Consider the following 23,013-nt stretch of genomic DNA (forward strand, 5'->3'; position numbering starts at 1 on the left):
AGAAGGCGCCGTCTGATCCAAGTAAAGCAGCATAGGTGCACTTGTTCTTTGTTTATTTAGTGACACCAGAGGGTCGCAGCGTGGCCCACGGGACCTGTAGATGCAGGACTTGCAATGTTTTTTTTTGTTAATTTAAAGCAACAATTCGAATTGGCAGATCCGCAGGGGAGTGACAGGTGGGAGTGACAAGAGGAAGGGGTGGAACTAATGGGCGGGAGGTTGGCTGTGGGAGCAAAGTGTGTGTCCTACCACTGCAGCCAGCATGTGCACTGCTGGTCGCTCCCGCAGCAATACTCTGTGTAAGTTTACGTGCAAAAAAAAGTGTGACATGCACCTACCATTAGCCATTTGTAGGGTACCATTTTTAAAGGACGCAGACAAAAGCCAGTCTAAAGTATGGGAGGAGTCAGACCTCCATAAACCACCTACAACAGATCGCCTAACAGGGCAAGCGCTATACAGGCTCCACCAAAAGATTTATGTTGAGTCAAGCTAAAACATGTTTCACGGAATACCGCCACTTCCACAGGGCTCTTGCACATAATTCAGATTCTCAAATCAGGCATCTCATTTAGCTTTTATAATTAGTTTGTTTCCATAAATTATCTCTTTCTCATTACAATGAAATACCTTTGCTATACAGTCACTGATAGATAATCTCTATGACAAATCATTCTAAATTATAGCCAAAATCTCCAAGTTGACCATATGTATATTTCAGCTCTCAAAATTGTTTACAGGTTTGACATTCAAACTCATCCTTAGTTGGAGTCCAACATATTATACACGGAACCATGTCAGAAAGGTTAAGGACTTAAAATGGTTGAAGCTGGGGGCAGGGCTGAGTGGCCACTTTTAACTATTGTTGAGTTGCTTCAGCTGCATGTTGTCTGTGACCTATTACGTACTATAGCCTTATAGGCCGCCGTATTGGGCTATACCGGCTATTAAAGGCCCTCTCCAGCGTTAAAGGCCCGAGCCGAAGGCGAGGGCCTTTAACAAGGGAGAGGGACTTTAATAGCCGGTATAGGCCAGCTACGAAGGGCTATAAGGCTATTAGAACATTCTGCCACTAGATGGCAGAATATTCTGACAAAAAAGAACATAACCTTATGGGAGCGTGAGGGGATTGGAATCCCCCCTGGCTCCTTGAAGCCTTTGTTCGCAGCCAGAACTGCGAATAAAGAAACATTGGAATGTTGGAGTTCCAGTCTTATACCAGCCATTATAAGCCCAGAGCACTCCATTGTTTTCAATGGAGCTCCCAACATTCCAATGTTCTAAAATACAGTATGTATTAAGCAGGCTTTGGATTAGCTCCTTGTTCATGATTGCATAGCTTTGTGTTTGTCCCAGATCAGTGCTTCTGAGTTCTTGGCCCACCTCCCTATTCTTGTTTTTGTCTAGTTCCTAGAGCCTATATGATCTATCACTCCTTGGGAGCAAATGTATTTTCTCTATCTTCCACCTGCTCACAATGAGATCCCAAGCTCCCATTGCATTGCTTTTTTTTAAACAACTTTTTACAGAATCTAACAATTGTGTGTGAGGTGTAAGCAGCTGCACATTGCACCTGGATCACTTGCTTCATTTGCTTTGCACTTAATAATGTGTGTACTTTATTTTGAGGTTTTTTTTATTTGTTAATGTAACATTCTACAATGGCCGTTTCTCATCTTAAAACAGAAAATTAAACTTGAAAAACAAAAATGAAAATGTCCATGATGCAGCAGAATGCATGCTTACACAAGCATTGAGGTGTATCTTGGAATGCTTTTTCTTCATCACAGAAGCCATTTTAAGTTCGGTGCTCACACTTGCATCATTTTATTTATGTTTCTCATAATAAAAAAACATTTTCAAAATGGCCGTTGTTGCATTACAATACCTTCACCTGCTTTGGCGGCATTGGAAAAGTTCATCTTTTTTAGTAAACTCATTCCAAGATGGCCTGTCCTGCATGCTCATATGTCGTGGCACATCGGTATCCATTTTGGATTGTTTTTTTTTTTCTCCTACCATTGCATATAAGTTCTGTCAAAGCAAATATGTGTGCACTTCCCTTTGAAGGGAAATACTTTTTGACTTTGCCATTGATTGTTTCAGAGTCGTGGCTGGGCATTTTTAACTTCATAATTCTATACGTATTGCTCTTTAATGCACGTATTGCTCCTCCTATTTACATGAAGTATTTTATGATTGAGGTGCTCAAACGCATGTTTAAACTAAGTGGGTTAAGTGATTGACTTTTGTTTCAACGACTAACTTAATTTCGTGGTGCAAGTACTTCTAATATGGAAGAAGTGGCTAAATACCGCATTACAGTCCACATAACTAAGTACCCAACAGTGATTAGCATTATTGGAAATATCTGTTGAGCTTCATCTCTAGCATATTATATTTTTTATGATCTCATGTCTCTTGACTGTGTGGTTGCTAAACGAATAGGATTGATGTATTTATGAGAGACTAATATATTATATGTTCTTTTAGGATTTAGTAATTTCAGCAATTTAACAGAGCATAAAAAGACTCATACAACGGATAAAGTGTTTGTTTGTGATGAATGTGGAAAATCCTTCAATATGCATCAGAAGTTATTAAAGCATGGGATCAGACACAAAGGGGAGAGACCGTACAGCTGTTCATCTTGTGGTGAGTAGTGATATTTTCATGCATGAATAAACTTACAAACATAACAATCCCTCATCAGTTTCATATTGCCTTATAGCCCGCCGTAGCAGGCTACACCGGCTATTAAAGGCCCGCTCCTGCGTAAAAGGCACGAGCCGAAGGCGAGGGACTTAAACAAGGGACCAGGACTTAATAGCCGGTATAGCCCTGCTACGAAGGGCTATTAGAACATTCAGCCACTAGAGGGTAGGATGTTCTAACAAATTAAACAAAGGCTTTAGGTAGCGCAAGGTGATTGAAATCACATCAGGCTCCCTGAAGCCTTTATTCACAGCCAGAGCTGTGAACAAAGAAGCATTGGAATGTTGGAGCTCCAGGCTTATACCAGCCATTATAAGCCCGGAGCTACTCCATTGTTTTCAATGGAGCCTCCAACAGTCCAATGTTCTAATGTTCTAATGAACATTGGAATGTTGGGAGCTCCATTGAAAACAATGGGGTGCTCTGGGCTTATAATGGCTGGTATAAGCCTGGAGCTTCAACATTCCAATGTTTCTTTGTTCACAGCTCTGGCTGTGAACAAAGGTTTCAGGTAGCCTGAGGGGATTCCAACCCCCTCACGCTTCCAAAAGGCTTTGTTTTTTTGTTAGAACATTCTGTCCTCTAGTGACAGAATGTTCTAATAGCCTTATAACCCTTCGTAGATGGGATATACCGCTATTAAAGTCCCTCTCCCTTGTTAAAGGCCCTCTCCTTCGGCTCGGGGCCTTTAACGCTGGAGAGGGCCTTTAATAGCCGGTATAGCCCTCTACGGCGGGCTATAAGGCTATATTATTTTCACGTTTGCATGTAAGCCTGCTCAGAAAAGGGTCCCAAGTTGTTTGATCTTTACCGTAAACATTTGCATAAATTTCCCAAATTCCTTGGAGCACGGTTTGGATCAATAACATGATTCAATGATTGAAACCAGGGCCTATTTTCAGGTGGTTCCCAAATCTAATTTAAAAAGGCTTCCTACAGGAATTAGTGGTACAGCCCTCATGTGAGTAGCAACCACCTCCCCTGCAGTCACTGGAGGTTTAGCTCATGCGCTCATTTCAGATACCAAAAAGGCCTTGGCTAAAGTCCAGCTTACCTTGAAAGAGGTTTAGGTTATATTACACTTTGTGTTCATAGTTCCTATGATTCTTAACACCATATTTAATTTCACTTGAATTTGGAGCCTTAAATTCCATTGTAACTCCTATGCAAGCTAAATTAGTGGCTCTACAGTGCAGACATTTTTAATTACACCCTGGTAAATTAGAAGTAATTGATTGATTAATAGTTTTCTCCATTCTCACAGTTTCCTAATCCCCCTCCAAAATGTTTTCTTTCCTCCTGTCGTCTTTAGAGGGGACACCGCCAAGTCTTGTCCTTACTGAGAATGTTAATGCCTTCTAAGATCAGCAGGCTAATAAAGTTATGTCCTCCTCGCTGCTACTGTGCGTCATTCGTTAAAACCAGTTGTCCAAATGTTAGCTAGGAGCCAGTATAGTGCAGCACAACCTGGAAATTGAGTAGAGTTTCGGCCCATTTTCCATCTGTCAAGATGTCTATTTCTACTTCACTTCTCTTTTACACCTGAAATGTGTTGCCCATCTGGCATTTCACATCCAGAATATCTTTTTGTCAAGCTTGACCTGTAAGGGGCAGGATGTGTCTATGGGGCTGTAGGTATCTGGGCCGGTGGAACAGCTAAGTTGCTTGCAAAGCCACTGTTAATCAGCACAGACCCATCACAGTTATTGGCAAGTCACACAAGGCAGGCGTGTAGATTAATGATAGCTGTAGCAGGATATGAATACATTGTCTACTGACACAGAGAATCCCACTAGTGGTATGAAATGGAGGAGGTTCTGCAATGTCTGCTGAGCCATACAATCAAAGTGCAACCACTTTGGTGCAAAAAGGCATACACTGTGCCTTAGATACAGCAGACAGTATGTAACCAGATAAATGTCTATCTGGTACTCAGAAGTTGTACCCGCTTTTAAGGTTCAGGCCAGAGATTTTATAAAATCTTTTAAACATGCCACTTGATGATGATGCAGCGAAATTACCAGCTTGGGTTTATTCTAAATATACCATACTCACCTAGGCTCATAAAACATTCATACAATAAGCTGGCAATCATTTTGGTGATCAGGAATTATATTTACCTTATAGTGAATTATACTTGTACACCATTTCTTACCAATACCTGATCACCTTAGTTCTCAATTTTCCTCTGGTCAATAGACCAGGTTGTTAGCATAATGAATGACCACAGACTCGGGAGAGTTTTAAAACCTTTATCTATGCAATACTCTTGTGAGTCAAATACCAATACATGGCAAACACCAAACTTTTAAAGAAGAAATAATGATCTAAGTAAAGACTTAGTAAAATCTCATGACTTCGTTACCTGGGATGGGTGGAAAAGGAAAACGGTACAAGGACATACCACACAGATTTATATTTACCTAGAATGGTGTGAGGACCAACCCCTTGCCAAGGAGCTGGAAAAGGGACTCCCGAGTAGTCGGGATCCATCAGTTCAGGACAGCTGCAGGACCGGACCGCTCTCTGGTGCTACTATCCTCGATTCTTCCCCCTTGTGGATGGTCAGATTCTTCTCCTTCATCAATCTCTCCGGCTCTTCTTTTTCACCGTCTCTCCTCCTCGATTCTTCTGTCAGAGTTCTCGGACAGCGTTTCTGACCTCCTTGGCCTCCGGCGTCTTCTGCAGCAACGATGGGTCGGTGATAGTTCGGTGACAAGTCATACAATCTAACTGACTGAGCCTACCTTATTTATACTATTCTCAGTGTATGTACCACCCCCAAATGTTTCAATATTCGTTTATTCCCTATTGGTGATTGGACAATGGGACGGGTAGAGGTCATCACACCATACAAATGTAATGTAATTTTTGTAACGTTCATTGTTCTATGCTCCCTCCCCTTACTTATTTTCCCATGCTTTAATTCCCAAACCACACAGAATCAATTTCATCAACAATGTATGCAAAATTTTGTCGACTTCTTCCCCCTCTTCGGGTCAAGAGGTGCTGTTCCCAGGCGCTTTTCTCCTTCAAGTGTCCTTGGCTTTGTTTCAATGTCACAATGCCGAGTTTGACAGAGTAGAGTACGGTTGCGCAAAGCAAGACAAGATGTCGATTTTCAGTCACCCTCCAGGTCCAAATACGAACTAATGATACAAACTAATGATAAAGTAAAAGAATAACATGTTAGACTATGAAAATAAATGAATGCACTGTATGCCAATTATTCCTACTCTAATTTCCTTAATTTATTTTAGCTATTGCATTAGCAGTTTAGTAAGACAAGCAAGATTTAGTTTGAAACGTAGCATGGGCATTAACATGTGAGATTCAAAGCGGCCATCTTTAATAGTACTGCGCAGCTGCAAAGATTTCCCACCACAGCGAAAGACGTCACACTACATAGATGCAGTAGACACATGCTCAGAAGATTCCCGTGTTTTCTGTCAGCCACATTAGACACTTGGATTACTTGTTAGTAAAGCACGTTCAAAAGCTTCCCCTAGATAAAGCAAATGTTGTGTAATGCAATTATTAGTATTTAGAAAACATGTTGGTTACATTATTATATATTATTCGAGAGTCTTGAATCCAAGCAAGTTTCTTTACGTATGAAACCTTGCTCCATCAATGATGAACATGAATTTGAACCCAACTCAACCTAAGTTAGATGAGACTAAGAGCAGAAGGTGAAGCAGAGAACCTGGCTCTGGAGAAATATTGGCCTTCTAGATGCTAGAGGAAACACACATTGTATGTAAAATTTTGACCCAAACTGAGAAGAAGTGCTCAAAGCCTGATTGATGTGAAGGGGTTGGTCAGAGACCAGACATTAGAATAAAGATACAGCCCCAACTTGAGAGTGACCGGAGCCTGATATCTAGGGCGCCAGTGCCCAACCTGTGAAATGATAGCCCCTGGGGGGAGGAGGATCTTTTGCCCCTCATCCAAGGCGTTGGCTAATATGGTGCTGAAGAATAGATGCCAATATTGATGAGAGGAGAAAGCAGACACTTAGAGGAGAGACATTGAGAATCCTGGACACTGCAGCATGTCAATCAATCAGGTTTCTTATAATCTCGACTACCCACATGTGAGGGTCTCAAGGCGCGGAGTGTGGAGGGTGTGTAGTTCTGCGGTTCAGTCGAAGAGCCAGGTGTTGAGGTCCTTCCTAATTTGTGGCAGCAATAGTGATTGCCTGAGGTGGAGAGGGATAACATCGTTTACAACTCTGTTGTCACAACGCAGTGCTTTTACAACATGGTCGTTCCAACGACTGCGTTGTTAGTACGCAATACCTTTACATCACAAGTCATTAGAACGACTTGCTGTAGGGGGCGCTAATGTATTGGATATGAATTCCAACACCTTCCCTGCTGTTGCACAAACTGAGGTAGGGATAGAAAATAATACTATTCCTAAGTCCAGCATACCCTCTATATCTAAGTCGTTGTAATGACTTGCGATGTAAATCTATTGCGTACTAACGCGGTCGTTGTAGCTACCAAGTTGTAATAATATGCAATATAATAGCATGCGGTGTAACATGCTATATTCGGTGTGGAGACAGGGAGTTCCAGGTCATCGTAGCAAGATAGGAGGAGGATCTTCCTCCAGAAGTGGTCTTGCAAATCCAGGGCCAGTTGAGCAGAGATGCCTGGTGGGAGTGTAGAAGGAGAGGAGGTGTTTGAAGTATGCAGTTTCGGCATTGTGGAGAGCTTTGTAGGCATGCGTGAGGAGCTTGAAGTAGACAGTGAAGTTCTCAGGTGGCATGGGTGACTGTTTTCCTGGACTCCGCTTGAAGATCTTAAGAAGCATGTGGAGCATGTAGAAGCAGGTGTAACCAAACAGCGTTGATTTGGTGGTTCATTGAGAGTGAGGAGTCCAGGATAATGCAGAGGTTTTGTGCGTGGTCTGTGGGTGTGTGGGGTGCACTCCTGTTATACTTCTCAACTGTTATATCAGTGTACTCTTGTGTTGCATGCAGACAGGGATGAGGCTCTGCCTGAATCCCTGAAACTAATAAAGCGTATATTCAGGATTTTGCCTGAAAACCCTACTTGCACTGCTCTATGTATTTAATATACAATGTCAACAATTTCATCATTTGTTCACCAGTGAAAAACAACTGCAAAGGGTCAGAGCTATGCGAGACCAGCACTAAACATCACTGTTAATGTAAGCCTATCTTCTTTTAATCCCTGTGCGTTGGGTCTGGGATGATCCCACAAAGGCGATTATGAATCACCTCTAACCAAAAAACACAGTTGACCCCCCACCAGAATAAGCAAGTGTATGGTATATATATTTATGTCCTAGTACATCAAGGCACAACAGAAAACACAATATAACAATAAGTAGCTTCCCAAATGATAAAGATAAGCAATCTCAGAGACTTGATTGAAGATATTTTATTCTTTTTATTCAGAGACATTTTATTTCTTTAAAATATCACAGAATTGCTTGCCGCCAACACGTTTCATCCCTCTTGGTACTTCTTCAGGGCTAGAAGCAATTTATAAAACCAGAATATTTACAAAATGTATACAATAAAAGAACATGTTCAAGTATAAAAAATCAGTGTCATTCATTATTCACCATTTTTAAGTGGTATTGCCTATCACTTGCTGACAATATTCTCAATCTCAGTATGCAATAATGGGAAGCCGAACAAACCATGTTATAATCATGGTATCCCAAGCATTTGCAAGAGCGGGAGGAGACAAATTTAGGAAATCCATAATCATCATATTCCATATTATAACTCATATAGTTCATTGTGCTGTGCATATTTAAACACATTTTAATGATTTTAATCCCTCGATTCTACTTTCACAAGAAGCCATAAAAGTTTTTTATGACTGTGACGTCTCACAGATCGGTTTTAATGTTAAGAGCCCCAGAGCAGTCAATTTTTATATAATTGTTCTCTTTCAACCATAAAATTCCACCCGCTATTTTTTCTGCACGCTATATAAATGCATATTATGGCATATAACTCACCCCACAAGTGGTTAGATTTTCTTGATGTCATCCTTCTAATTTGTTTTTTTTTTTAAATATATCTTTTATTCAGTGCATAGGGAAAAACAAGCATAAGTCATACAGAGTATTGGTGCATTAAGGTGGAATAGATGAAGAAATGTGTACATAGATCGCGGAGCGAAACACAAAGTACATTATATTTGTTCACAAATAAATTCAAGGCTGAAACATTGTGTGATCATGCTGTCCCTGTTATTGCATCCTGTCGGACAAATAGAGATAATAAGAACATAAAGGAACAAGGATGTCGAACTTGAGGTCGTATGGCGTGTGGTGAGATTGGTATTGGGTCCTACAGTGGGGGGGGGGGGGGGAAGGGAGGGGGCCCAGTGGCAGTGTCCCGGTCGGCCCGCGTCTGCGCCTACAGGTCTGGAAGCGACGATGGCAATGCGGGGGGGGGGGGGGTGGCAATGTTGGCGTGCTGGTGTGGCGGGGGGAGGAGGGATCGTGAGGTGGGGGGGGGAGAAGGAGAGGAAAATGGGGGGGGGGGCGCGCAGGGGGGGAGATCCTCCCTTCCGCTAAGCGTCGGGTGTGTGGGTGGGTTGTCCAGTGTCTACGGTGTCTGGGGTGTGGCAGCCATTCCCACGATCCCCACCCAGGGAGGCCTGTCTCTCGGGAGTCCCTGGCGCCTGGGGTCCATTATGGAAGGAGCAGATCATGTCATCCCAGAGCGCTGCTATGGGAAATTTACGCAGCCCCGCCGTTTCCTCATAATGCAGGGATATACTTTCCGCCTTCGCCCAGTTGTCTAGTGAAGTGCGCCAGTGTTCCACCGTGGGTGGTATCGCCCACTTCCAGTGCTTTGTGATGAGTCGTTTTGCCGTGATGAGGCCAAGGTCCCAGAAGCGGGAGGGTACCCTGTTCAGTTTGGTCCTGTGGAAGAGTCCCAGCAGGCATGCCTCCCATGAGAATGGGATCAGCATCGCTGTGCAGTGCTCCAGCAGTGGTAGTACCGACTGCCAGTACGATTGGACCCGGGGACACTGCCACAGCATATGCAGGAGGTCTGCTCCCTCTGTGTCACATCTTGGGCACTTGGCTGCTGCGCCCGGGAAATATGAGTTTATCTTGTCCGGGGATAGATATGCTCGGTGTAGGACATAAAACTGTATCTGTTTGAAGCGTGCATTACGGGGAATGTTGCGGGGGCCCGTTAGTATCACCGCCCACTCCTTGTCTGTCCATATCCTCCCTCTGTCTGCCGCCCATTTGTCTCGTAGAGGCTGTAATGTGCTTTGCGTGTGCGAGAGCAGGGCCTGGGTCAGCCAGTGCACCACATGTGTCCCATTGCCCATCACGTGCATGCGCTGAATTAGCTGGTGTGTAGGCGGTTCGTCAGTGATGTTCCCCCATTTCTGCGTGAGTGTCCGCACTATGGAAGCATGCTGCAGGAACTGTCCCACAGGCAGCCCCGTGTCGGCAGCCAAAGTCTCGAAGAAGAGCAGAGTGCCATCTGCGTACAAGTCTGCCATTGTATCTATGCCCGAGCGCGTCCAATGCTCCAGTGCCGCCTCCGTTACAACTGATGTGGCCTTGGGAGTGCCCAGAAGCGGTAGCGCCGGGGCATATGGGGTTGTGGTTCTAGTGAGGCGCAAGCATCTATCATAGCATTTCACGGCTACTGCTACATGTAGTTGCGAGTGTTTCCTAGGGCTCGTCAGCGGGTGAAATAGAGTATGTATCTGTAGTGGAGAGAGAATGTCTGTGGCTGTGGCCGTGTCTTCGTTGTTCCTGCCCGAGATCCAGGCCACCACCCACTGCACCTGCGCCGCCAAATAGTAGAGCTCTAGGTTTGGGACCGCCATGCCGCCTTCGGTGACCGGATTATATAGTTTCGTCAGTGCTACTCTTGGTCTGCCCGTGTTCCAGATCAGATCCCTGAGCATGGACTCCAACTCCCTGAAGATTCGGACAGGGGCGTATATCGGGATGTTGGCAAAATAGTACAGGAGCCTGGGGAGTACTATCATTTTCGTTAAGGTCACCCTGCTTGGCACATTAATAGGGAGAGATTTCCAAAAGGCGATCTGTGTTCTGATAGATGTTATGGCCCGTGTCAGATTACCGTCTAAAATGTCTGGGGGGGTCCTATAGATATGGATGCTGTAGTAAATAAAGAGAAAATCCAAATATATCCAGATAAATCCAGGATTTAATGAGCTGCAGCACAGTACTCCCAACCTCCAAGAAGTCAGTCCAAGTTAAACATTTTAGATCATAACAATTCCAAATGGAATCTCATGGACAGTGTGCATGTGCAGCAAAGTACAAACATTCTATTAAAAGGGAAATATGTACAGGGTAAGTTAAAAGGGAAATACATTGTAAACCAGAATATAACACATTTTCCCCCTTAAAGAAATAAGAAGAGAAACTGACATTTTTAACTGCTGAAAAAAAACATCCAGTATATATAAAAAAAACTACGATACACATTTTGAAACTCTTCTAACATTCCATCTTTTCCCATCTTGTGTAACCACACTATTATGATAAACTTTCATAACTTTCATAGGCTTACCGAATTTGTTTTCTCCCATGGCAATGTAACCTGGTTTGCGAATCCTAACAACATCACCCACCATGAATGCTGGTTGCTTAACATTCATCCTAGAATCATAATTGCATTTGTATTTACCTTGTTTGAGTTCCACTTTCTCAGCCACATCCTTGACATTCACATCAATCATTTGATGACTACAACTCTTTTTAAACCACCAAGGACATAAACCAGAAACAGGATCTCTACCTTTTAGTAAACGAAAAGGAGAAACCTCAGTAGTGGCATGGGGTGTAATACGGTATAACCATAACTTTTCTCTCAATTTTTCTTTCCACAAACCTCCAAATTTACGAGCCCAAACTATGTCTTGCTTGAGGACTCTATTATATCTCTCCACTAGTCCATTACCTTGTGGTTCATACAGAGCAGTGGTACAATGCTTTATGCCATACATACTCAGAAACTCTGACATCACTGAGGATTTGAACTGTACCCCATTATCAGATACAATACATTCCGGAAATCCTTCCCTAGAAAAAATCTCTTTTAAAAATAGGATAACACTCTCTGTATTAGGATGAGGTACTAGTTTGACCTCAGGCCACTTGGAGTGATAGTCCACTGCAACTATAGCAAACCTACATTCCTGTGGTAAAAAATTGAACGGACCAGCAATATCGATCCCTAACTTTTGCCACGGATGATCTGGCCACTTCACAGGAACTAAAGGTGCTGGATCACACCTGCACGATTTATCACTCTCAATGCACTCAGGACACTCTCTGACAAACTTATCCACCAATCTATCAACTCCTGGCCACCAGAAATTAGACCTAATCAGTCTTTTCATGGAAGACATCCCCATGTGACATTCGTGACTCATTTGTAAAATAACATTTCTTACAGCCAAAGGTGGAATACATTTCCCAGCTCTGAATAGGAGATCTCCCTCAATGGCCAATTCATCAGCAATGTTGTAGAATGGTATAATTTCAGCAGGAATGCGTTCCTTGGAAGGCCACCCCAAATTCACATAGTCTCTGACCTTACACAACAAATCATCCTCATTCATACTTCTCATCCACAGATCCTCTGATATAACATTGTATTTTTCTGACAACATTTCAGAAATACTAGTTACCACCTCCGTATCTTCTTCAACCCCAGTACCTGGATATGGCAACCTAGACAAACAATCTGCAGTTACATTTAGTTTTCCAGGTACATATTCAATGTCAAAATTATATTCCTGCAAACGTGACATCAATCTAGCAATGCGAGCTGTAGCATTTAATCCTCCACCAGGTGAAAGAATACCCACCAATGGTTTATGATCAGTACGTATCAAAAACCTTGCACCCCAAATATAGTTCCGGAAATGCTCAACGCCCCATACACATCCCAACAATTCCTTTTCTATGACAGCATACCGTCTTTCAGTTTGGTTCAAAGATCTTGATGCAAAAGCAACATTCCAATCCTCCTTGCCTGAACGTTGTGAAAGCACACAACCTAAGCCATAAAGACTTGCGTCTACAGTCAAAATGCAAAGTTTATTCAAGCAAAAAGGCCTTAGAGTAGGGGCTGAAACCATATCAAGTTTAACACTTTCAAAAGCATCTTGCTGTTTAGGTCCCACAAAAACTCTACATCCTTCCTTGTTAACTCTCTTAACGGCTCCATCTTGGTTGCAAAACTTACAATAAACTTACTGTAATATTCACAAAGTCCTAGAAACGATAACAACTTGTCTTTACAAACAAGGTTTTTGATACGTACTGATCATAAACCATTGGTGGGTATTCTTTACAATCTGGTGCAGGAGCTTTTAGGATAGCATCAACCAATGATCTTTTTGGAGCAACACCATTACCAGAAATGGTGTGTCCCAAATACTCTATAGTTTTCTGAAATAACTTACACTTCTTACTCTTAATAGTAAGTCCAAACTTATTTAACATCTTACACACATTCCTCAAATGCTCCATGTGTGCCTCATCACATTTAGAGAAAATCAAGATATCATCTTGAAAACACTTCACGTATTCACTCATGTCCTTAAAAATATGATACATAGATCTCTGAAAAACAGAGGCTGCCGACGCCAAACCGAACGGCATCCGTTTAAACTGAAACAAACCCTGTGGTGTGATAAAAGCTGTGAGATGACGTGATTCCTCTGCTAACACAACCTGATGATACGCCGATCTTAAGTCCAAAGTAGAAAATATAACACCTCCTCCTAGCATGCTCACGACTTCGTTGATATTGGGCAGGGGATGACAATCTACCACTATGTTTGCATTAAGTGCTATCAAATCTATGCATAACCTCAAAGATTTGTCTGGTTTGCGTGCCAAAACCACTGGCGAAACCCATTCGGACGATTCTATCTCCTCTATGACATCATTTTTCAACATATCATTTAGTGCATCACTTAACTCTTCTCTAACATTCAGTGGTACAGGTCTAAGTTTTTGTACGACTGGCATAGCTCGTTGTTTAAGCTTAATGACATGAGTGAAACCACTTAGTTTACCTAATTTATCTGAAAAAACACTAGGAAACTCGTCCGAAAGTGTCTTCCAAACATTACTCTCTTCTACAGATCTGACACCTTCTTCTAACATATCACAATCATGTGACACCATGACAGGATCTTTGTTGCGTGGATTCAATGTAATGTGAAGTCTGAATTGATCCCGCCACCCCAAAACATTCACTCCCTTTACAACAACATACAGTTTGATATATGCAGATTGGTCCTTAAAATAAATCATGGAAGCAATATACCCTATAAAATCAATACTAGAACCATTAAAACCTTTCGCCATGACATCAGGAGGACACAACTCGCTCTTAGAAATTTTATACTTGTACATTTTATCAAAATACTTCTCAGTTATGATGGTCCAAGGAGACCCAGAATCAGCCATCAACTCTAATTCTACTCCCTTAAACCTAACAACACATTTAGGGGATTCCAAAACATCCTCCTCAAGCAAACTTAAACTTATTATAGATACAATCATCCCACTTACTCTATTAGATTCATCAGACACAACATGTTCATATCTAACTAAACTTGAATCAAAATCGGTCTCATCTCTCACACAAGAAATTTCTTTTTTCTTGAAATAGTTGCTTTTGTCCCCACTTTTCTTTTTGTCCTCTCTACAAGAGTTAGAAAAATGACCCACCTTACCACATTTGTTGCACTCCTTGCCTAAAGCAGGACAAAATTTGAAAGAAGCTACATGATTGTAACTTCCACACCTAAAACACACAATGCGGTTACGTGATCCATACTTATAATTTTGGGGACCTCTTGCAACATTGTTCATCGCACATACTTCTTCAGTTAACTTATCATTCTTACTACTTTTATTGCTTGTTTCCTCTATCGTTTTCATCCATTTGTTAGACTGTTCAAAAGCTTTAGCAGTAGAAATACATTCCAACAAAGTTGGATTGCCTACAATCCACAACTGTTCTTGTGTTTTCTTGCATTTAACATTCACAATTATGTTATCCCTAAGCATCTCATCTGTCATAGTACCAAAATTACATGGCATAACTAAAGCTCTCAAACCTGTTAAAAAATCATCAAATGATTCATTTTCCTTTTGGGCTCTGGTATAGAACTTGTAACGATTTAACGCTATACTAGTTGTAGGCTTAAAACGTGTTTCTACACGAAGCATTGCTTCATCAAAGACACCAGCGTCACCAGGAACAGGTGGTAAATTTCTAAAAATGGCTTGCCCTTCGGAACCCAGACAATGGAGAAAAATATTTTTCTTCCTTTCATTACCCATCCTTTCTCCATCAATAGCCTTCAAATAAGTTAAAAATTCCTCCTTCCATCTATTCCATGGAATGGGAGGATCACCTTTACTTTGTAAGAATTTTGAGGGCGGATCAAACTGCATTGTGAGAAATAATGAATAAAACTGATTACAAATAGATGAACATAAAAGAAATGAAATAAATAAAATACAAGAGAATAAAACTAAAATAATAGATTAATACTTGAGTCCATGAGCTGTGTACATCAGGGCTGGTAAAATTATCTTCAGAGTACACAAGCTGTGTACATCAGCGCTGGTGAAATTAGCTCTAGAGTACACACGTTGTGTACATCAACGTTGGTATTTCCCTTATGAATAATTGGGAAAGCAGTAAACTTCGATGTAATCCATATTTTGGTTAAATTCGTTAGCAGTACCTCAAAAACGTGTCCGATGCTCTCGAGCGCAAAAGTAAACAAATATGGCCGCCGTAGCTTTACGCGACCTCATTCAATGCGTGCAACTATAGCAACTAAGGCACAACAAATGCGCTTCACGCTCTAAAGCGGCGTATAGTAATCACGCTCCAACGCGGCGTATCCACGGTGACAGTAGTTCACAATGGCGCATGGAAGCTCCGTCGCGCTGCAGACCTTTGCACGTGAAAGCTCTCGTTCGTTGAGTGCTGACAGTCTTCGCTCGAGAAAGCCTTCGTTGAGCTTTTTAAAGGTAAACACAGCGCACAGCGTAATTAAATGGCAAAATTACGTGAAAATGTAATGCAGAGTCTCACGAGGTCAGCAGTTAGCTTGAAGAAAACGCTTTTCACCATGCAGTCACCAAAAATAGTACAGGTTGTTAAAATAGTATTTCAAAGTACCAACACCACGCCAGAGGAGATTAAGCTTCAATAATCCAGTAAGATATCACTTTCCACAGATTCCAGTCTTCAGAATGTCAAATGAAAGCACTTCTTTTCAAAAATAAAGTCCATAAAATCCAATAAAGATGTAAAAAATCGTAAAAATCCAAACTTCCTTAAAATCAGATGTACCACACCTGTGCTGCTGTAGTAGTAGTAGGTACTGGTCACCCTCGTCGCCAATTTTGTAGTAAATAAAGAGAAAATCCAAATATATCCAGATAAATCCAGGATTTAATGAGCTGCAGCACAGTACTCCCAACCTCCAAGAAGTCAGTCCAAGTTAAACATTTTAGATCATAACAATTCCAAATGGAATCTCATGGACAGTGTGCATGTGCAGCAAAGTACAAACATTCTATTAAAAGGGAAATATGTACAGGGTAGGTTAAAAGGGAAATACATTGTAAACCAGAATATAACACATGCCCAGGTATTTGAACGTGGTCTGATACCATGGTAGCCTCACGTTATTCATGCAGAGTTCAGGGTCTGGGGTATCAGGAGTAAACGAGTACGCCCCCGATTTGGCCCAGTTGACTTTTAGGCCCGACATTGATTCGAACGTGCGGAAAATTTCCGACAATTCCGGTGGTACATTGTCAAGGTCTCTGATGTACAAAAGCAGATCGTCCGCGTACAGTGACAGTGTGTGTGCCGTCTGCCAGCGGAATGCCCCATTGTGTTCCGCTAGTGCGTAGACGTTCAGCCAAGGGCTCGATCGCCAGCGAGAATAATAGTGGGGAAAGTGGGCAGCCTTGCCTGGTGCCTCGCCTGACATTGATGGTCTCGGACAGCAGTTTCCCAGTGCGCACTCTTACCTCGGGCTTCCCATACAGCAATCCCACCAGTTCTATGAAGTCATCACCTAGGTCAAACCTGCGTAGCACTGCCAGTAGATAAGGCCATTCGACGGAGTCGAACGCCTTCTCCAGGTCCAACACCAGGCAGCCCGATCTCGGCCACGCCTGGACCGCATACTCCTGCACTCGGAACAGCCTCCGTATGTTCTGGGAGGTGCATCGCGTTGGGACGAACCCATTTTGGTCCTTGTGCACTAGGGCTGGCACCAGGGCCGCCAGCCTGCGGGCCAGTGTAGATGCCAGGATCTTGTAGTCCGTGTTGAGCAGGGCTAGTGGCCTGTATGACCCGAGGAGCGTCTCTTCCCTGCCCGGTTTGAGAAGCGATACCAGTATTGCCTCGTTCATAGACGCAGGTAAGGAGGAGTCATCTAGAGCTGCCGAGTACGTTCTGAGCAGTTCAGGGATGAGAATGTCTGAGTATGCTTTGTAATATTCTGCAGGCAGCCCGTCTGGGCCAGGGGTTTTTCCATTAGAGAGGGCGAAGATAGCATTGCGCAGCTCATCCGCCACCAACGGTGATCCAAGATCGTCTCGTTGGCTGTCGGTCGGGGTGGGGATTGTGATTTCCTCCAGGTATGCTTGGATGTCTGGTTGCGGATTGCTCAGTTGCGACCGGTACAACGCCTTATAATGTGTCACGAAGGCAGTGTGTATGTCCGCCTGGGTATACACCATTGCACCTGCGGCAGGGCGTATGGCCGTCACTGGGGCAGAACGGTCTTCCCGTCGTATCAGCCAGGCCAATAACCTGCCCGGTTTATCGCTGTAGCGATGTGTGCGTGCCGAGTGTGCAGTGAAGTTGACCTACCCATTAGTCTGTCATGTTCCGTTCTCGCCTCCAGCAGCCCCGCATTATCCCCCTCTGACGCCTCCCTTTCTTTTTGTAGCAGATCTTTTTCTAGCCGTTTTAGATCTGCCTCCAGCTGGCGGCGAGTATGCGCCTGGGTGCCGAGGCACAGCCCCCTCAGGACCACCTTGAACGCGTCCCACTCCAGCTGGGGCGTGGAAGCCATGCCGTTGTTATCCTCAAAGTACTGTGCCGATTGCGCCCCTATCGAGGCTCTGAATGCACCGTCAAGCAAGAGGTCTGGTTGTAGTCTCCAGGTGGGAATCGGCGGTCTCGGCTGCTCCCAGGCCAGTGTCATGAGGTGAGGGTTGTGGTCCGAATGTGTGCGGCCCATGTATTGTGTGTCCCTGATCGCCGGCAGCAGGTCCCTGGAAACCATGTATCTATCAAGGCGTACATATAAGTCGTGTGCCCCCGAGTGGAAGGAGTAGGCCCTAGTGGCTGGGTTATGGCTGCGCCACGCGTCTTGTAGATCCCACTGTGTGGACCAATCCAAGAGGGCTCGCGCCGCGTGGTGTGCTGGGGAATTGGGCAGAGGAAGACGGGAGCGGTCCAGGGAAGGGTCTAGGGTGCAGATATAGTCCCTGCCCAATATCCACTGGATGCCGTGCCAGGGCGCCAGTGTGTTGGACAGTTGTGCTAAGAAATCTTGTATCCCTGTGTTGGGTGCATAAATCGAGGCTAACACTATTGGGTTCCCATCTATCCTGCCTTTAACTGCTACATGCCTCCCCCCGGGGTCCACCAGTGTTTCCAGCGTGCCCCATGGGGTGCCCGGGCGTATCCACACTAGCGTCCCCCTAGCATAGGAAGAGTGGTGCGTGGCATACAAGTGACCTCTCCATCTACGGCGCAGGGTGTTGACCTCTGTCTCGCAGAGGTGTGTCTCCTGTAAGAGGGCAATCTGCACATGGTGGCGCTTGAGGTATGAATATATTTGATACCGTCTGGATGGTGTGTGCATCCCTCTCACATTCCAGGTACAGATGTTAATCGCAGACATTGCAATACATTAACGGTCTCCCCAGAGCGGCCTCCCCGCCCCACCCCCAACCCACCCACTGTTCATCAGGAGCATTGTCCGTTCCACACGCCATAGCAATACTGTAAAGGGGGAAGTAGGCAATTAACATGGCTAATAAAACAGTTAGCCAATGAACAATGCAAACATGTGTAATACCAAAAGGTCGGAGGGCAAACGTGCTCCCGTCCATGCTCTCAAGGAGAGTAACAAAGTTTAGTTCAGTTCTGGGGGCTGCTATGCAGTGCTCGCAGTAGCGGCTGGTTAAGTAGTTTCAGAGTCATAATAGGAGGGTCGCTCCCCTTCCCGGGGGGCGTATGGAAGCCTAAACCATACATGGTATATGGGCCATGGATACAAATAAACATTGAATGCCATACATTACGTGTCTTGATCAGTCTGTGGTGGGACAGGCGGCCACAGGAGCTATGGGCTGGTTGTTCAGTGTCTGCTGGGGCATCGCTGGGACAAATCGCAGCACTCGGCAGTCCAGGGGTCCCGGCGAGCTAGTTTTGTTCAGTCTGGATCCGCGACCTCTTCGCGGGCGGTTTTCCGAGCGTCCATGAGGGGCTCGCGGTGGATACATTGCAGGAGTCAGTTAGCCAATATACTCTGATGTTTGAGGGGTGATGTCTGGTCCAGGGTCCGTCGCAGGAGAGTCCGACATTCCATATAAAGCTTTGTCGTCGCTTGGAGGGTCCTGTACACCGCTGCCAGTTGGTTCGCTCGGCGCCGGGGATCGACTGAGCTCCATTACTAGTCGAAGGGCCTCTTGCTTTTCTTGCTGCACAGTGTCCGCCGGGGGAGGTGTCTTCTGTGTTCCGTTCGCGTTTGCCTGCGCCCGTTGCCGAGGGCGGCGTCGTCTCCTGTTCCTGCCAGATTGGCGTCCGCCTGTGTGATCTGCAGGCGTCCTGGGAGCTGAGTCTGTGCCGCTATCTAGCCATGCCTCCACCTCATCTGGGTCCGTAAAGAAATGTGTTCTCTCTCCGGCTATCACTCTCAGTTTCGCTGGAAATAGCAGGGAGTATTGTAGGCCCTGCTGACGTAGACGTCTTTTCACTGCTAAGAAGGAGTGTCTCTGCCTCTGTACTTGTATGGTGTAGTCCGGGAAGAACATTACCTTTGTGTTATCGATTCTCACTTCGTCGAGTTTGCGCGCTTCCCGTAGTATGGAGTCCCTGTCTCTGTAATTCAGTATGCGGAGAAGCATGGGTCTCGGATTGGAGCCTGTCGCCAAGGGTTTGGTGGGGATTCTATGGGCGCGTTCCACCACAAAGTGAGGCGAGAGGGAGCCCTCCGGTAGGATGGATGTCAGCCATTGTTCCATGTGTTCCTCCGGTTTCCTCCCTTCCCATTTCTCCGGAACACCAACCAGGCGTACATTATTCCTTCGTGCCCTACCTTCCGCATCCTCGGCCCTGTCCTCTACTCTACAGACACAGCGACCCAGGCTGTGCAGACTACTCGCCTCATGTTATTAAATATGCTAAGCTGACTAATAGCTTTCAAAGCGGCTTTCCGCTTTTTTTACATTTGTTTCGTGTGTTTTAAAATTGTGTTTTGTAACTCGACCACGCTTCAGTGCCTTACCATTCTCGCGCTTAGCGAGTGCTGCCTACCTGATTTAATCACGCTCCAGACCCCGGTCCGCCTCGGCTGAGTGCCGCTTGTGCGGAGGGTCGCTTGCAGAGCGCCTTTGACCCGCCTCATTTCCCCACTTCCGCCCTGCCTTACACAGTGCAGGTCAGCGGGCTAGTGGCTGTTGATCTTCTGGTATAAATCTTAGTGCCACGTGGGACCCCATTGACAGACACAGCGACCCAGGCTGTGCAGACTACTCGCCTCATGTTATTAAATATGCTAAGCTGACTAATAGCTTTCAAAGCGGCTTTCCGCTTTTTTTACATTTGTTTCGTGTGTTTTAAAATTGTGTTTTGTAACTCGACCACGCTTCAGTGCCTTACCATTCTCGCGCTTAGCGAGTGCTGCCTACCTGATTTAATCACGCTCCAGACCCCGGTCCGCCTCGGCTGAGTGCCGCTTGTGCGGAGGGTCGCTTGCAGAGCGCCTTTGACCCGCCTCATTTCCCCACTTCCGCCCTGCCTTACACAGTGCAGGTCAGCGGGCTAGTGGCTGTTGATCTTCTGGTATAAATCTTAGTGCCACGTGGGACCCCATTGACAGACACAGCGACCCAGGCTGTGCAGACTACTCGCCTCATGTTATTAAATATGCTAAGCTGACTAATAGCTTTCAAAGCGGCTTTCTGCTTTTTTTACATTTGTTTCGTGTGTTTTAAAATTGTGTTTTGTAACTCGACCACGCTTCAGTGCCTTACCATTCTCGCGCTTAGCGAGTGCTGCCTACCTGATTTAATCACGCTCCAGACCCCGGTCCGCCTCGGCTGAGTGCCGCTTGTGCGGAGGGTCGCTTGCAGAGCGCCTTTGACCCGCCTCATTTCCCCACTTCCGCCCTGCCTTACACAGTGCAGGTCAGCGGGCTAGTGGCTGTTGATCTTCTGGTATAAATCTTAGTGCCACGTGGGACCCCATTGACAGACACAGCGACCCAGGCTGTGCAGACTACTCGCCTCATGTTATTAAATATGCTAAGCTGACTAATAGCTTTCAAAGCGGCTTTCCGCTTTTTTTACATTTGTTTCGTGTGTTTTAAAATTGTGTTTTGTAACTCGACCACGCTTCAGTGCCTTACCATTCTCGCGCTTAGCGAGTGCTGCCTACCTGATTTAATCACGCTCCAGACCCCGGTCCGCCTCGGCTGAGTGCCGCTTGTGCGGAGGGTCGCTTGCAGAGCGCCTTTGACCCACCTCATTTCCCCACTTCCGCCCTGCCTTACACAGTGCAGGTCAGCGGGCTAGTGGTTAAACGCCCCTCCCACATAAAATGCCGGAATGGCGGAAGCGCAGCGGACGAGCGCAGCGGGAGCGCCGACGTCGCGCCGAAGTCAAGCCAAAGTCCTGCCCGTCTGCGCCCGTCCTCGCCGGGTCGCGCTCCGCGGCACCTCACCCTACCCCCACGCTCCGCTACTCTTCAGCGGACCTATGCTCTCTACAACACCCTGTTCCGCTGCCCCCAGAGGCCGTTAGGAGAGCCGATGATTGCAGTATTTCTAACTCCCCCTGCTCGGCGCTTCCGTCCCCGCCTTTCTCGCCTGATCCCGTTCCCTCTGATTCCCTCTCCCCCACTCCCTCTATCACTACCCTCAATATCCTTTACCTCAATACGCGCTCTATGGTGAAACATCAACTTGAGATTTTCCACCTATTAGATGACACCAAGGCAGACATACTCTTCCTGTCAGAGACTTGGTTGACGGAAGACTCTGTACCCGATATTCTCGCCGCTCTCCCCATCGGCTACTACATCCTGCATGTCAATCGCCCCGGAGGGCAAGTTGGCGGCGGGGTTGCTGCTATCATCCGCAAAGAACACGTCTTTTCTATGTTAGATTGCACCCCTATCCCTCACTCCCAAACCCTTGTCATTCTGCTTCGCTCACCTTCCACCTCCCTTGCCTGTGTTGTCATGTACAGACCCCCCACTTATATGCCCTCCTTTGCTTTGTCAGTCGGGGAACTCCTTTCCCAGCTCCTCATAAACCACTCCAAAATTCTTATTTTGGGTGATTTTAATTATTGGCCTTCTGATCCCCAAGAGAGTCGACTATCAGAACTGTTTACAGAAACTCTTACCAGCCTGAATTACCAGCAGCTGATCTTCACTCCCACTCACTGCAAGGGCCACACACTTGACCAGGTTTGGTTGGCTAATCTCGACTCTTCGCCCCCCCTGGTCACCCCCTGCACCTGGTCCGACCATTATCTTGTTTCCTTTTCGGTCAACCTGCCCAGTTTCCATCGTCCTCTGCGCCCTGCTGGTACCATGGCCCGTAACTGGAAGAATGCCAACATGACTACTCTCCATTCGCTCCTGGCAGCTTCAACCCCTCCTGTTCTTGATTCTGTTTCCCTCCAAGCTTCTACTCTCGAGCGTTGGCTGAAGGCAGCTGTTGATGTTGTAGCCCCTTCAAAGCCTATTAAAATCTCCCGCCCCCACGACGCTCAGCGCTGGTTCTCGGACCAGCTCAAACTTGATAAGCTGGCCCTCCGCCAGGCTGAACGCCGCTGGCGCCAGAAGTACGACCCCGTACTCAAGATTGAATTCATCACTCTTTTAAATAAATACAAATCTTCTATCCTTCAGGCCAAGACTTCCTACTTTTCATGCAGGATTCTTGAGTCGGCTTCAAAAGTTAAGGACATCTTCTCTATCGTCAATGAGCT

The 23,013-nt window shown here is 45.4% G+C and overlaps 1 protein-coding gene across 1 annotated transcript in view; it reads left to right on the forward strand.

The window, feature by feature from the left end:
• LOC147725426 (zinc finger and BTB domain-containing protein 49-like) overlaps nucleotides 1-23,013 on the forward strand; it is a 127,696-nt gene that overhangs the window by 98,663 nt on the left and 6,020 nt on the right. The window contains exon 7 of the mRNA XM_086964095.1: nucleotides 2,494-2,655. Within this exon, the coding sequence (XP_086820221.1) occupies nucleotides 2,494-2,655 (162 nt within the window). The remainder of the gene's footprint in view (nucleotides 1-2,493; nucleotides 2,656-23,013) is intronic.

This window comes from Lissotriton vulgaris, chromosome 3_2 (assembly GCF_964263255.1).
Source record: "Lissotriton vulgaris chromosome 3_2, aLisVul1.2, whole genome shotgun sequence".
NCBI classification, from domain to species: domain Eukaryota; kingdom Metazoa; phylum Chordata; class Amphibia; order Caudata; family Salamandridae; genus Lissotriton; species Lissotriton vulgaris.